At 42.0% G+C, this 12,760-nt stretch overlaps 1 protein-coding gene across 11 annotated transcripts in view; it reads right to left on the reverse strand.

Annotated features, from left to right (window-relative positions):
- LOC109252202 (protocadherin gamma-C4) overlaps positions 1-12,760 on the reverse strand; it is a 175,000-nt gene that overhangs the window by 115,523 nt on the left and 46,717 nt on the right. The window contains exons 1-2 of one of the 11 annotated variants that reach the window (XM_053907400.1): positions 10,056-10,550; positions 7,863-8,921 (exon numbers count right to left, since the gene is read on the reverse strand). The exons of 8 other annotated variants lie outside the window; for them this stretch is intronic. In XM_053907400.1, coding sequence (XP_053763375.1) covers positions 7,863-8,921; positions 10,056-10,283 — 1,287 coding nt within the window. In that variant the 5' untranslated portion in view covers positions 10,284-10,550. Of the gene's footprint in view, positions 1-4,003; positions 7,079-7,862; positions 8,922-10,055; positions 10,551-12,760 lie in introns of those variants that run through there. 2 more of the 11 variants (XM_053907396.1, XM_053907398.1) reach the window with 2 other exon arrangements.

The raw sequence follows: 12,760 nt of genomic DNA on the forward strand, positions 1-12,760 counted from the left end.
GTAGAGAGAATAACTTTTTGTTCAAAGGAGCCAATATGAGTATTACAGATTAGTTCCATAAATAGGAGTTAAATACTATTTGTTTAGTAGTAATTTTGAACTTCTTGTTGACGTAAGCAAAGTCGTTAAAGATCATGAGTACTTGCAGACATTTTTAAACAAAACTTTTATGTCTGAATAGTATGGCTGCCAATGTTGTGATCTTTTTTGTACCTAACACTTCAAAAATCACAGTGTCATCTCACATTTCTTTCTTATTCTATTATTTTTAAAAAGTCTCAGTTAACTTATTACTTCTGGATACCTTATTTGGAACTAAATAAGTAAGATCTAGATGAATAAGATTATGAACATACTCTGAACATAAAGCATACGTTAGGGAATAACTGGCTTTATATCTCTAGTAACCAATTTTTCTAAGTTACTCTACCACATAAATTTAAATATTAAAGATCTCTACTAGACCAATGAGTTATGTTAAATATAACATAGGCTTACCATATAAAACTGAAATAAGTTTATAGTTTTAAAGGAAGTATGTTATTATTGATTGAGTTATTAGGAAGAATGGACCTTCATCTGTTTACTTGCATAAGACATTCTATGGAAAAAATTGTATGGAAAGTCTAATTGACTTCCTAGGCATCGAGTTATTCATCGTCTCTCCTTTCTTTATGGAACTTTTTTTCTATTGAGAAAACATTGTTTGGAGTTCTGTTTAGATTTACATTCCCAGGCAAACATGTAGGTATTTTCCATTTCTCTCTGAGATTTTTACTTCTTCCCATTGACAACTGTCACCTCAACAGAAGTTTCATCAGATGGGTGGTTTTCAAAGATGATAAACTAGCCCAATAATTTGGTAGGTTTTCTTCCTGATGCTTCAAAATTCAGTACTTAAAATTTCAGACTGCCTATCTTATTAATATGATCTGTATTGTATGTAGGTCTGAGAACCTCAGTTAGTCAGAATTTAGCAAATTCCATGACTGCTAGGATTTAACACTTGGTCAGTCCACATGAATGAGTATTATTGAGAGTAGAATCTGATAGTTTTTCTCAATAAAATATTTTATTTATTTAAATGAAATGGTCATAGGTAATTCAGGTAAGAGAAGGAAATAATGAAATAAACCATCCTACTATCCCATTAGTGAGTGAACAGATAAGACGAATAAAATAAACCAGCCTACTATCCATAAAACCCAGTTAAGTGAACTTTGCTTACAACAATGCAGGTTTAAGATGTAATTTATTTATTTTTATTTTTTCAAGATGTAGCTTAAATCATCCAGAATTAGTGCTATAAAAAACATTTACACTCTCAGATCATATCAAACAAATCTTAATACTTGTATGAGATAATCTGACTCCCATGACCAATACCCAAGATTCAAGTTGTTTAAAATTATTTACTATTAAATTCCTAATAAAACCATCAAATAATTATATCACAAATGTCCAAGAAAATCATATTTGAAAATGTGTATGTCTGGAATCTCTTAGTCATATACATTTGGAATCTTGAAATAAATAATTCTAAAATAATCTCTGAGATGTAAATACCACAATACTGATTTGGGGAAACATAGAATACATTTAGCATCTAATTTAAAGGCATCAACTCCACATTATATTAAAATTTTTTTTACATTTATTTATTTTTGAGAAACAGAGAGAGATAGAGCACAGTGGGGGAGGGGCAGAGATAGAAGGAGACACAGAATCCGAAGCAGGCTCCAGGCTCCGAGCTGTCAGCACAGAGCCCGATGAGATTCAGGGCTTGAACTCACAAACTGCGAGATCATGACCTAAGCCGAAGTCAGATGCTTAACCGACTGAGCCACCCAGGTGCCCCAATATTATCTTAGAGATGATTGGGGCACCTGGGTGTTTCACTTGGTTAAGCATCCGACTTCAGCTTAGGTCATGATCTCACAGTTGGTGGGCTTAAGGACCACATCGGGTTCTGCGCTGATAACTCAGAGCCTGGAGCCTGCTTCAGATTCTGTGTTTCCCTTGCTCTCTCCCCCTCACCCCTTGTGCACACACACTCTCTCTCTCTGAAAAAGAAATAAACATTAAAAAAAAAGACTGACAATTTCCGGTTACAAAGGAAGGTTCTCATTTATTTTCAACATATCTTTTCAATTATTTATGTTAAATGTGAACCCCCAATTTAGAAGCATAAGTGGCCAATCTATTGCATTATCAGATCATAGAATCCTCCAGCTCAGGATTGGAAAAGACCTTGACTATTATGTATGTCAACAACTCGTCCAATTATATTATCCCCTGTATTCTATTAATTCCAGGGCCAACAGCTTACTTTTGAAAGGAGCTAATAATAGAACCTCTTACCTCCTAGGCAATCCATTTTCCATTAGAACAACTTCAACAACTCAAAACCTTGCTTTTTTCTATTCATCAAACCACAGTTTCATTCACACCTTTGGGCCATGATGAATGAGACTAATTCTTCTAATGACAACTCTCCTTTCCTTAAATATTTGGATAGAGTTTCTATATGACAGAAACCTTATTTTATGTGGGTTAAATATGCTAAATTATTTAAATTCTTATTTGAACACTATCAATCCTTCATTCTCCCATTCAATATTCAGTTCTCTAATTTTTAGAGATACATCCTTGTAAGTGGACACTAATAAGCATAGTTAGAAATTCATTTCGGGGGTGCATGGGTGGCTCATTTGATTAAGCATCTGGCTTCTTCTGGGATCATGATCTTCTGTTTCGTGAGTTCCAGCCCTGCATCAGGCTCTCTGCTGTCAGCACAGAGCCTGCTTCGGATCTTCTGTCTCCCTCTCTCTCTGCCCCTCCACTGCTTGTGCACAATAGTGCACTCTCTCTCCTCTCTCTCTCAAAAATAAACATTAAAAATTATTTTAAAAATTCATTTGCACTCTTAAGTACTATCAAGCACACAGATTGCAGAAGACATTATAGTAGGCATACAGCATCAGATGCTTACATTTGTTAACATGTTAACAATCACAATTATAATACTGGTGATGTCAACAAATACTTGTTCACTATACTACTTTATAGTTGAAAAAAACTTTAATTATTTTGTTATATTTTCTCAGAATTTGTGTGAAGTAAAGAAGACAAGTCTTTTTAATTTAAATTTTACTTTAAAAACTATAGATATTGTGACTGGCCCGAGATGAATAACAAATAGTTCCAGGAATGTTATTCAGGCTAACACCAAAGATCGGGTCTTCTCTGCTACAGAGATCAATTACTTTTATCTTTCATAAAAATAATTTTTGATTCCTAAGTAGTAAAGGGGGAAAATATCTCTCACAAATCTCTATTATTTTAGAAAGCACGTGCTATTAATTAAAATCGGGGGAAACTGAGACAGTGATCTTAACAGAGGCTGCAATTCAGTTTTTTTTTTACATTAGAAAAAGAATCTCATGGGGCACCTGACTGGCTCAATTGATTGAGGGTCTCTGGATTTCACTCTGAATTTCAGCTCAGGTCATGATCCCAGGGTGGTGGGAGGGATCCCCACTTCAGGCTCTGCCAACATGGGATATTTCTCTCTCTCTCTCTCTCTCTCTCTCTCTCTCTCTCTGCCCCTCCCCTGCTCAAACACTTTCTCTCTCAAAATAAATTAAAAACATTTTGAAAAGTAAAAGAATCTCACAAATGTCACAAGGCAGGAACACACACACACATACACACACACACTCTCTCTCTCTCTCTCTCTCTCTCTCTCTCTCTCTCTCTAACAAAAGAAATGAACGAAACCCAAGGCAGAAAGAGCTTGCCAGCAGAAAGGTAAAGAAAATCTGCATCATACATTAAGATTTTTTTCATGAAATTAGACGAAACTAAGATTTAATAGAGTTCAACTGATATTTTAAAAATTCTCAAAATTGACGCACTGCAAAGACTAAGAAAACTAAGCACTGATCAAAGAAAATTTTAAACGTTCTTGTTCAAATAAAACCAATAAAAGGAATAACCTCACCTGAACAAGGGAGTCTTCCTCTTTACAAAAACCTGAATCTTCCTGAATCAAAAGAGGCTCGCTTTTCCCACAGCTTTCTCCGCTGATAAGCGTGTCGGCATAGTTGGGCTGGGGGAAGATCACGTGACTCTCCCCGGAGTCCGCCCTGACCGAAACCTCCCGGGAGTAGGTCTGCAGAAAAGCGCGCACTCCGTCCACGCCCACAAAGCTCGAGGCGGGCACGCCAGCCAATCCAACCCCCGCAGCCTGGAGTAGACGGGACGAGTGCCAGCGCCTCAGCCTGAGTCCCAGCAGCACGATCACAAAGGCAAGGAAGACGCAGGAGACTGCGGCCACCGCCACCACCAGGTACAGCGTGAGATCCGAATCATCAGGGTCGGCCGAGGGCCTGATGCTGCCCAGGTCAGTCAGGACGTCTGGAATGCTGTCGGCCACCGCCACGGTGAGCGTGACGGTGGCCGAGAGAGGGGGTTGGCCGTGGTCTTGCACTGCCACCACTAGGCTCTGCTTGAGCGCATCTCTGTCCTGCAGGGCCCGCGCTGTGCGCACCTCGCCCGTGTGCAGCCCCACCGCGAAAAGCCCTGGCTCGCTGGCCTTGAGCAGGCGGTAGGACAACCAGGCGTTCTGGCCAGAGTCTCTATCCACCGCCACCACCTTGGTTACCAGGTAGCCGGGCTCTGCCGATCGGGGTGCCAGCTCCACGCCTGTGGAACCGTCGGTGGGGAGGGCGGGGTACAGGATCTCTGGCGTGTTGTCATTCTGGTCAAGAATGAATATACTCAAGGACACGTTGCTGCTAAGCGGTGGGTCTCCGCTGTCCTGCGCAGTCACTCTCAGTTGCAGGTCACGGAATTGCTCATAGTCGAAGGAATGCAAGGCATACAGGACACCGGTGTCAGAGTTGATGGACACATAGGAGGATAGGGGTGCCCCCCGGAGCGTGTCTTCAGACAGGGAGTAAGTGACTTGGGCATTCTCATGGCTGTCCGGGTCATGTGCAGTCACAGAGAAGATGGAGGCACCTCTGGGGTTGTTTTCAGGGATGTAGACAGAATAGGAGGAGTGGGGGAAGGCAGGTGGGTTGTCGTTGATATCTGCCACATTTAGGTAAATAAGTGTTTCTGTAGACAGAGGTGGAATTCCTTTGTCTGTGACTGTTACAGTGATGTTGTACAAGGATACCTGTTCTCGATCTAGTACTGTATTGGTCACTAATCGATAATAATTGTCTACTGATTTTTCCAGTTCAAATGGCATACTTCTTGAGATGGAGCATGTTACCAGGCCATTCAGTCCAGAGTCTCTATCATATACTTGAAAAAGAGCGATTACTGTTCCTGGAGGCATACTTTCAGCAACTGATCTGCTTCCAGATGTAACTACCACTTCTGGTACATTATCATTTACATCTAAGATAGTTATTAAGACTTTTGCTCTGTCAAGTAGACCTGGCCTATCTCTGGCTTCAACATCCAGTTCATAAAAGCTTGAATCCTCATAGTCTAAATTTGCAGAGATGGAGATTTCTCCAGTGAAAACATTCAAGCAGAAAATCTTGGAGATCTTTTCTGTTACCCTCAGGAAGGAATACATTACTTCCGCGTGGACTCCTTCATCCTGGTCAGTAGCATTTACCGACAACACTGGTGTGCCTACTGGCAGGTTTTCAGGAACACTTACACGATAGACAGGCTGAGTAAATACTGGAGCGTTGTCATTCACATCTAGGACAGTTACCAGAATTCGAGCAGTGCCTGAGCGGACAGGTTCACCGCCATCCACAGCAGTAAGGATGAGGTGGTGAACGGCATCTCCCTCCCGATCCAGGGCATGCTCAAGCACCAGCTCCGGGTATTTGGGCCTATCACCTTCACTCTGCACGTCCACTGAGAAGTGACTATTCTTGCTGAGTTTGAAGCCTTGAAGAGAGTTCATTCCCACATCCAGGTCATAGACTTCCATTAGTGGAAAACGAGAGGATGGGGGTGCATTTTCCAGAATTTTCACTTCTAATTCTTCCCTAAAGAATCGGGGTGTGTTGTCATTAATGTCCAGTATTTCCACTTCTATGGGATAAAGATTCAGTTTATCCTCAATGAGGATGTTAAAACTCACCAGACACTGCGCGGTCTGGGCACAGAGCTCCTCCCGGTCTATTCTGTCTGCGGTGACCAAGTTGCCGCTTCGCAGGTTCAGAGAAAAGAGCTGCATCCTATCTCTGGAGACGATGCGGACTCCACGCTCCCCCAGCTCCTGGAGCTCTAGCCCCAGATCGTCAGCGATGTTTCCTACGAAGGAACCTTTGTCCAGCTCTTCAGGAATGGAATAACGGATCTGCCTGGCCCCGAGCCCCCCCAGAATCCCCAGCAGAATAACGAGTACCACTAATCCGCTCTGGTGCCGGCGCTTTTGCAGAGCTGCCATGACCGGCTCCTTAAGGACTTCCTGGGGATTGTGAGTAGAGGGAGCAGGTTCACAATCACTTTTTTGTGCTTCTCTGAATTAGAAGCCAAGGTCCGTAAACAAGTAGAGGTCAGATGCGAAGCGTTTTAGATTAGAATTTCTGCGCAGCTGGAGAGCTATGGTGTCTGATCTGCTTTGTGCTGGAGGATATTACTTCAGTTGTCATTACTTTCCTTGCCGGGATTAGTGAACAGCGACGCTTAGAGTCCTAACTTAATACTGCACCGTTTTTGTGAAACCATCATGCAAAGAATCTTATTTCTGCTAAATCTGCTTAGATGTCACTCATATTTCCCTCCCCAAGAAGAATAAAAGTGCATATTTTGAATAGTTTTATATATTCCCGGGAATTTACTACTCATTTTTTGGGGGGCCATGAGCTCTTACGGCCTTGGAGAAAAGAAATAAGATTATGCTTTTCTGTAAATTTGAATTCTATTCCACCATCATTTATATTTGTTCCATTGTCATTTTTTTAATGTTTCACATTTTTATTTAAATTCTAGTTAGTTAAGATATAGTGTAATACTAGTTTCAGGATAGATTTTAGTGATTCACCACTTACATGTAACACCCAGGGCTCATCACAAGTGCCGTCCTAAATATCTAGCACCCATTTAGCCCATCCCCCCCCCACTTCCCCTCCAGCAACCCTCAGTTTCTTCTCTATAGTTAAGAGTCTCTTTTATTTGTCCCATTTTCAATAAGGGCACCAACAACTACACATTTGGAACCAATTCACCTACTGCCAGTTACAAGTATTGCCACGTTTAGATGTCATCTATTTTATTAACACATAGATTAATAAATGCTCTAGCATAAGCAATATTTCTGTATAATTTTAAAATCATGAAAAGGGGGGCAGTTGGCTAGCTCAATCAGAGTAGCCTGTGACTCTTGATATCCAAGTCATGAATTTGAGCCCCATGTTGGGTGTAGGGATTACTTAAATGAATAAAAAAAACTGTAAAAATAAAATAAAAACATAAAAAGGAAGTGAAAATATATTGTCTACAATGAGAAAACTTGTATTAATATATTATATACAAAACATAGTTTAGGACTGACTGCATTGAAACTAAGTAAACCACTTAAGTGCCTACATTTGTGTTTAATTATATAATGTTTCCCAATGACAGGGTGATGCTAATATATCAAAAATGTTTCATGATATGTAATTTTAGATTTAACAAAAATGTCAAGACATCACAAGGCCACTTTATATGAAAGACTGCAACACAGATAAATGAACAAAAAAATTCTAACACCCCTCACACACAAACGATGCCCAGAAAAATCAATAAAACACAATAAAATCAGGGTATAGTTAGCCTGTATACTTTTTATCTATAACCTAATTATACTTATAGAAATAAAAGATTTTGATGTAACTCACCTGTTGCAAACTGACTGAATTAGAAGTCGTTTTGCGATTATCATTATTGGCACTTTCAAACCAAGAGGCTTCATTACATAGAAGATCTTGTGATGGACCATTTTCAGGCTTTATACTGAGAAATTTAAACTCAGTCTCTGAGGAATGTGAGGCAGCACATAGATTGTAAGAATAAGGCAAAGTCCCTTCGCTAAAGTTGGGAATAACCCCAGATCCAGTCTTGGAGCAGACATCAGTCTTAAAGCAGCTCCAGGAGGAAGGGCGGGAGGAGCGTTGCAGGCTCAGCGCAACCGCTAGAATCACTGCTAGGAGAAACAGCACTGAGATCAAGGCCAAGGCCACCACCAGGTAAAACTGCAGCTCAGCCTGGGGGTCAGAGGGCTCCGGGCGGTCGCTGACTTCCGGCAGCGCCTCTTGTAGGCTGTCTGCGAAAACCAGGAGCAGCGTGACAGTTGCGGAAAGGGGCGGCTGTCCTCCATCCCGCACCGCAACCAGCAGGCGCTGGCGGGCCGCGTCCCTGTCGCCCAAAGCACGCGCAGTGCGCACCTCGCCCGTGCGCAGCCCCAGGCTGAAGAGTCCGGGCTCGCTGGCCTGCAGCACGTGGTACGACAGCCACGCATTGTGTCCCGAGTCGGCGTCCACCGCCACCACCTTGGTGACCAGGTAGCCGGGCTGCGCGGCGCGCGGCACCGTGTCGAAGAGCGCCGAGCCGTCGGGCCCCAACGCCGGGTACAGCACCCTAGGCGCGTTGTCGTTGCGGTCGCCCACCAACACGCGCAGGCTCACGTTGGCGCTGAGCGCGGGCGAGCCCTGGTCGCGGGCCTGCACCGTCAGCTCGAAGGCGCGCAGCTGCTCGTGGTCGAAGGCGCGCTGCGCGACCACCACGCCGCTCTGCGCGCTCACGGACACGTAGGACGCCAGCGCCCGCGGCTCCAGGTCGCTGGCCACGATGGAGTAGGAGACGCGGCCGTTGGGTCCCAGGTCGGGGTCGGAAGCGCTGACTTGGAAAATAGAAGCTCCGGGCGGGTTGTTTTCTGCCACGTGGACCACGTAAGAGCCCTGGTGGAAAACAGGAGCATTGTCATTGACATCAGCAATGTTCAAGATGACACTTCTGTTGGAGGAGAGGGCTGGCCTTCCCCTGTCGGTGACTGTGATGGTAATGTTGTATTCCGGAGTCTGCTCTCGATCTAGGGCTCCATCTGTGACCAACTTGTATGTGTTTTTTGTATCTTGAACTATTTTAAATGGGAACTTTCCTTTTAGTTGGCAGAAAACTTCCCCATTAAATCCAGAATCGAGGTCATAGGTTTTGATCAGGGCAACAACAGTCCCCAACTCAGCATCTTCTAGAATATGTTTAGATTCAGAATCCAGGGTTATCTCTGGTGTATTGTCGTTTTCATCCAAAATATCTATTTGTACTTTACAGTGTGCTGTGTGATGTCCACCATCCTTTGCTTCCACCCCAATTGTGTAGCTCGCTCTCTCTTCAAAGTCCAGTCCTCCGCCAGTGGTGAGTTCCCCTGTTGTACTGTCCAGTTTGAACAGCTGTCTCACTGCCCTACCAATGTTGATGAAAGTGTAGGTGATCACAGCATTGACCCCTTCATCCAAGTCAGTGGCCATCACTCTTAGTACAGAGGAGCCCACAGGCAGGTTCTCTGGAACACTGACCCTGTAAATGTCCTGGGTGAACACTGGTGCATTATCATTTGCATCTGCCACAACCACCATGATCTGGGTAGTGCAGCTTCTGGCTGGGTCACCCCCATCCACAGCCGTGAGGACCAGGTGGTGGCGTGACTGCTCTTCCCTGTCCAGGGGAGTCTTCACTACCAGTTCTGGGTACCTACTGCCATCTGGGTTCTCCTTCTGGATCAAAGAGAAGTGTGGGTTGGGACTGAGATAGTACTGCTGCAGGGAATTGACACCTACATCTGAATCTTGCGCGGGTTCCAGGGCAAAGGAGGCTCCAGTTACGGCCAGTTCACTGATTTCCAATTCAGTGATATTTTGGCTAAAGGTTGGTGGATTGTCATTGACATCCTGAATTACCACACTTACATGAAAGAAGTTCAAAGGCTTTTCGGCCACCAATTCGAATTCTAGAACACATGTCGACTTCTCACCACAAATCTGCTCTCGGTCTATACGGTCACTAACAAGTAAGTCCCCATTCTCGGTACTCACTGTAAACAGTTTCTTCTGTGCACTAACACGCAGGTTTCGAGCAGGCAAATCTCCAACGCCAACCCCCAGATCCTTGGCGAGGTTTCCCACAAGCGAGCCCCTGGCCAGCTCCTCCGGAATAGTATAGAGGATTTGCTCCGAGATCACCGGGCAGAACAAAGACAGCAAAGAGAGAAACAGCATTTGTCTCCGCCCAGCCGGGCCCTTCAATCCCAAGTGATCGTTCATCCCGCTTTCAGCGCCTTTGCCTTTCTGACTCTGAAGAGCTATGGTCGCTAAATCATCCCAAGAATTCTCCGAGTAGGAGCAACTCCTTGATTTGTCTTGGCAGGCGGGTTCTAACAAATATCTTAGCGTCACAGAGCCAGAGGCAGAGTGTCCAATTCTCGCGGTTCCGCGGTGGGCTGGCGATTCCTTTGCGCCAGAAGCTGATACTTCGCTCAGTACTAGCCAACAGCGGCACCCCGCGTCTGGGCTGCAGAACTGCAGTAGTGGTTACTACATCAGCTCCAAGTAAGGAGTGGGTTAGAAGAAAATTCTACTGTGTCCTGATACAGATGCTCATTTTTCTCATTTTACAAGGATTTTAACATTTTAAATATTCACTATATCTTTGGTCTGGCTGTGATTTTATTTGAACCTGAGCTTTATCCATCTAAATCAAGTCATTTTTACTCCTCAAAGAGCAGAGGTAACTTGCTGAAGACATTGGCATCGTAGTGCTTTTCATTTCCATTTTCATAAAATGGCTATAATAACATCTTCCTTGTGTTACTTAGTAAAATTGAAGACCAAAGCAAATAATATGTAGAAAATGACACAAATGAAAGTAGTGGTGGTGCAGCAGAAAGTGTAATATGAAAATTCTTGAAATATCAGCTTGATATGTATTGTTACTACTCCACTCTATTTTCTTTTTTTCTAACTTAAAAATGTTACAAATATCAGAGCTTTTAGTTTTATCTTGTGTTTCACTTCCTTCTATATTATCATTGTCACCTTACCCCCCAAATAATTGATATGTAAGCAAAGAGACTGATTATTCTTATAAAACAGGAGTATGGTAAGAAGCAAGAAGAAATTCCTTGTTAGTTTCCAAGTGTCTACTTTCAAATGACTAGGATTCAAAAACTATTCCTCTGATTTTATTTTTCCACACTACTTTACCATTGTCTCTAATGGTACTGTTTCTTCTCAAGTAACTTAGCAATGGTGAGTTATTCGAATTTGGGGAGTGAAGTATGAGTCCTTATAATCACATATTCTAAAGAAAGTAATCTATGTCGTCCACTTTTTTTGGTCCCAACGTTACTATCAGATCATCCCAACCCTTTGTTACTGACATTCTTGCCTTTAAATAAGCATGTCAATTTTATGTTTCTGATAGGTCTTACAGGTTTAATTCCATTTCCAAACTAGAAATCTTCATAAAGAAACTTTTTTAACCTACACAATACGTTGTCACTCTAAAACTTAGCGGATGTATAGCAGTGCTGAACTCATAGTGGAATAGCATTAGACATCTTAAACTGTTCATTGTATTCAGGATTCTAGACAGAAACTCATGGACATCTCTACTTCATACAAACATAAAAAACAGATTCGAGACTTTGCTCCAAAACATGACTGAACAATATGGTGTGAACACTTAAATTAGTATAGGACAGTTATCTTTTCAGAGCACATGTGAAACTAAAGATTCAAATATTTCAAAGAATATGGAGTATACACAGTATATACACTCAGAGTGTTGGACCAAGCGTTTCATTATATAAAGTCTATTGAAGTTTATAGAGGTTTACTCAGGACACATATCCAAAGTCTATAACATCTTCATTAAAATATAATGAAAAGAAAAAATAATATTTATTATAAAATATAATGAAAAAATGAGTTTTCTTGTAAGAGTGAATGGTATCAGTCTCCATCCTCCATCATATGGATTCTTGTTACTCTTTGGATGTATTCGCTGTTCAGTGAATCTGCACATTTTACACTGTTACCAGAATTGTCCAGATAAAAATTAATTAGATGCCCTTCAAATAAATATTTAAAAAATAAAAATTAAGTAGTCATAGGTTCCCACATGTAACAATAAACCATTTGTTTGGTCAGGTAATGTAGCCTACTATCCCATTTGTAATATTTTATTGCCATTTCCCCTATTTATTCATACTTTGCAGCTGATAAAGTACAGTATTTGAAAAATTTAAAGAGAAGCATCTGAAAATCATCTTCATTAAATCAGATATCAAAAATGAAAAGGGTAGTTCTTTTTAAAAAATTTTTTGTTTAATGTTTATTCATTTTTGAGAGAGACTGAGATAGAGTGGATGGGACAGAGACAGTGAGAGGGAAACACAGAATCTGAAGCAGGTTTCAGGCTCTGAGCTGTCAGCACAGAGCCAGATGTGCGGCTTGAACTCATGAACTGGGAGATCATGACCTGAGCTGAAGTTGGAAGCTTAATCAACTGAGCCACCCAGGTGCCCCAAAAGGGTAGTTCTTCTTAAGCAACACACACTCATGAATTTTAATACCCAATGAAATACCCATATTTCATTAAGAAGGATTATTAATTTAAGATGAGCCTGTGAATTTCAAAATTTTAAACAATTTTTATGTTGAATTGATTTTCCAAGTACAAATCTTAGAGTCTGGGGTGCCTGGGTGGCTCAGTCAGTTAAGTGTCTGACTCTTGATTT

This window comes from Panthera pardus, unplaced genomic scaffold, assembly GCF_024362965.1.
Source record: "Panthera pardus isolate Hobbes unplaced genomic scaffold, ASM2436296v1 HiC_scaffold_2, whole genome shotgun sequence".
NCBI lineage: Eukaryota > Metazoa > Chordata > Mammalia > Carnivora > Felidae > Panthera > Panthera pardus.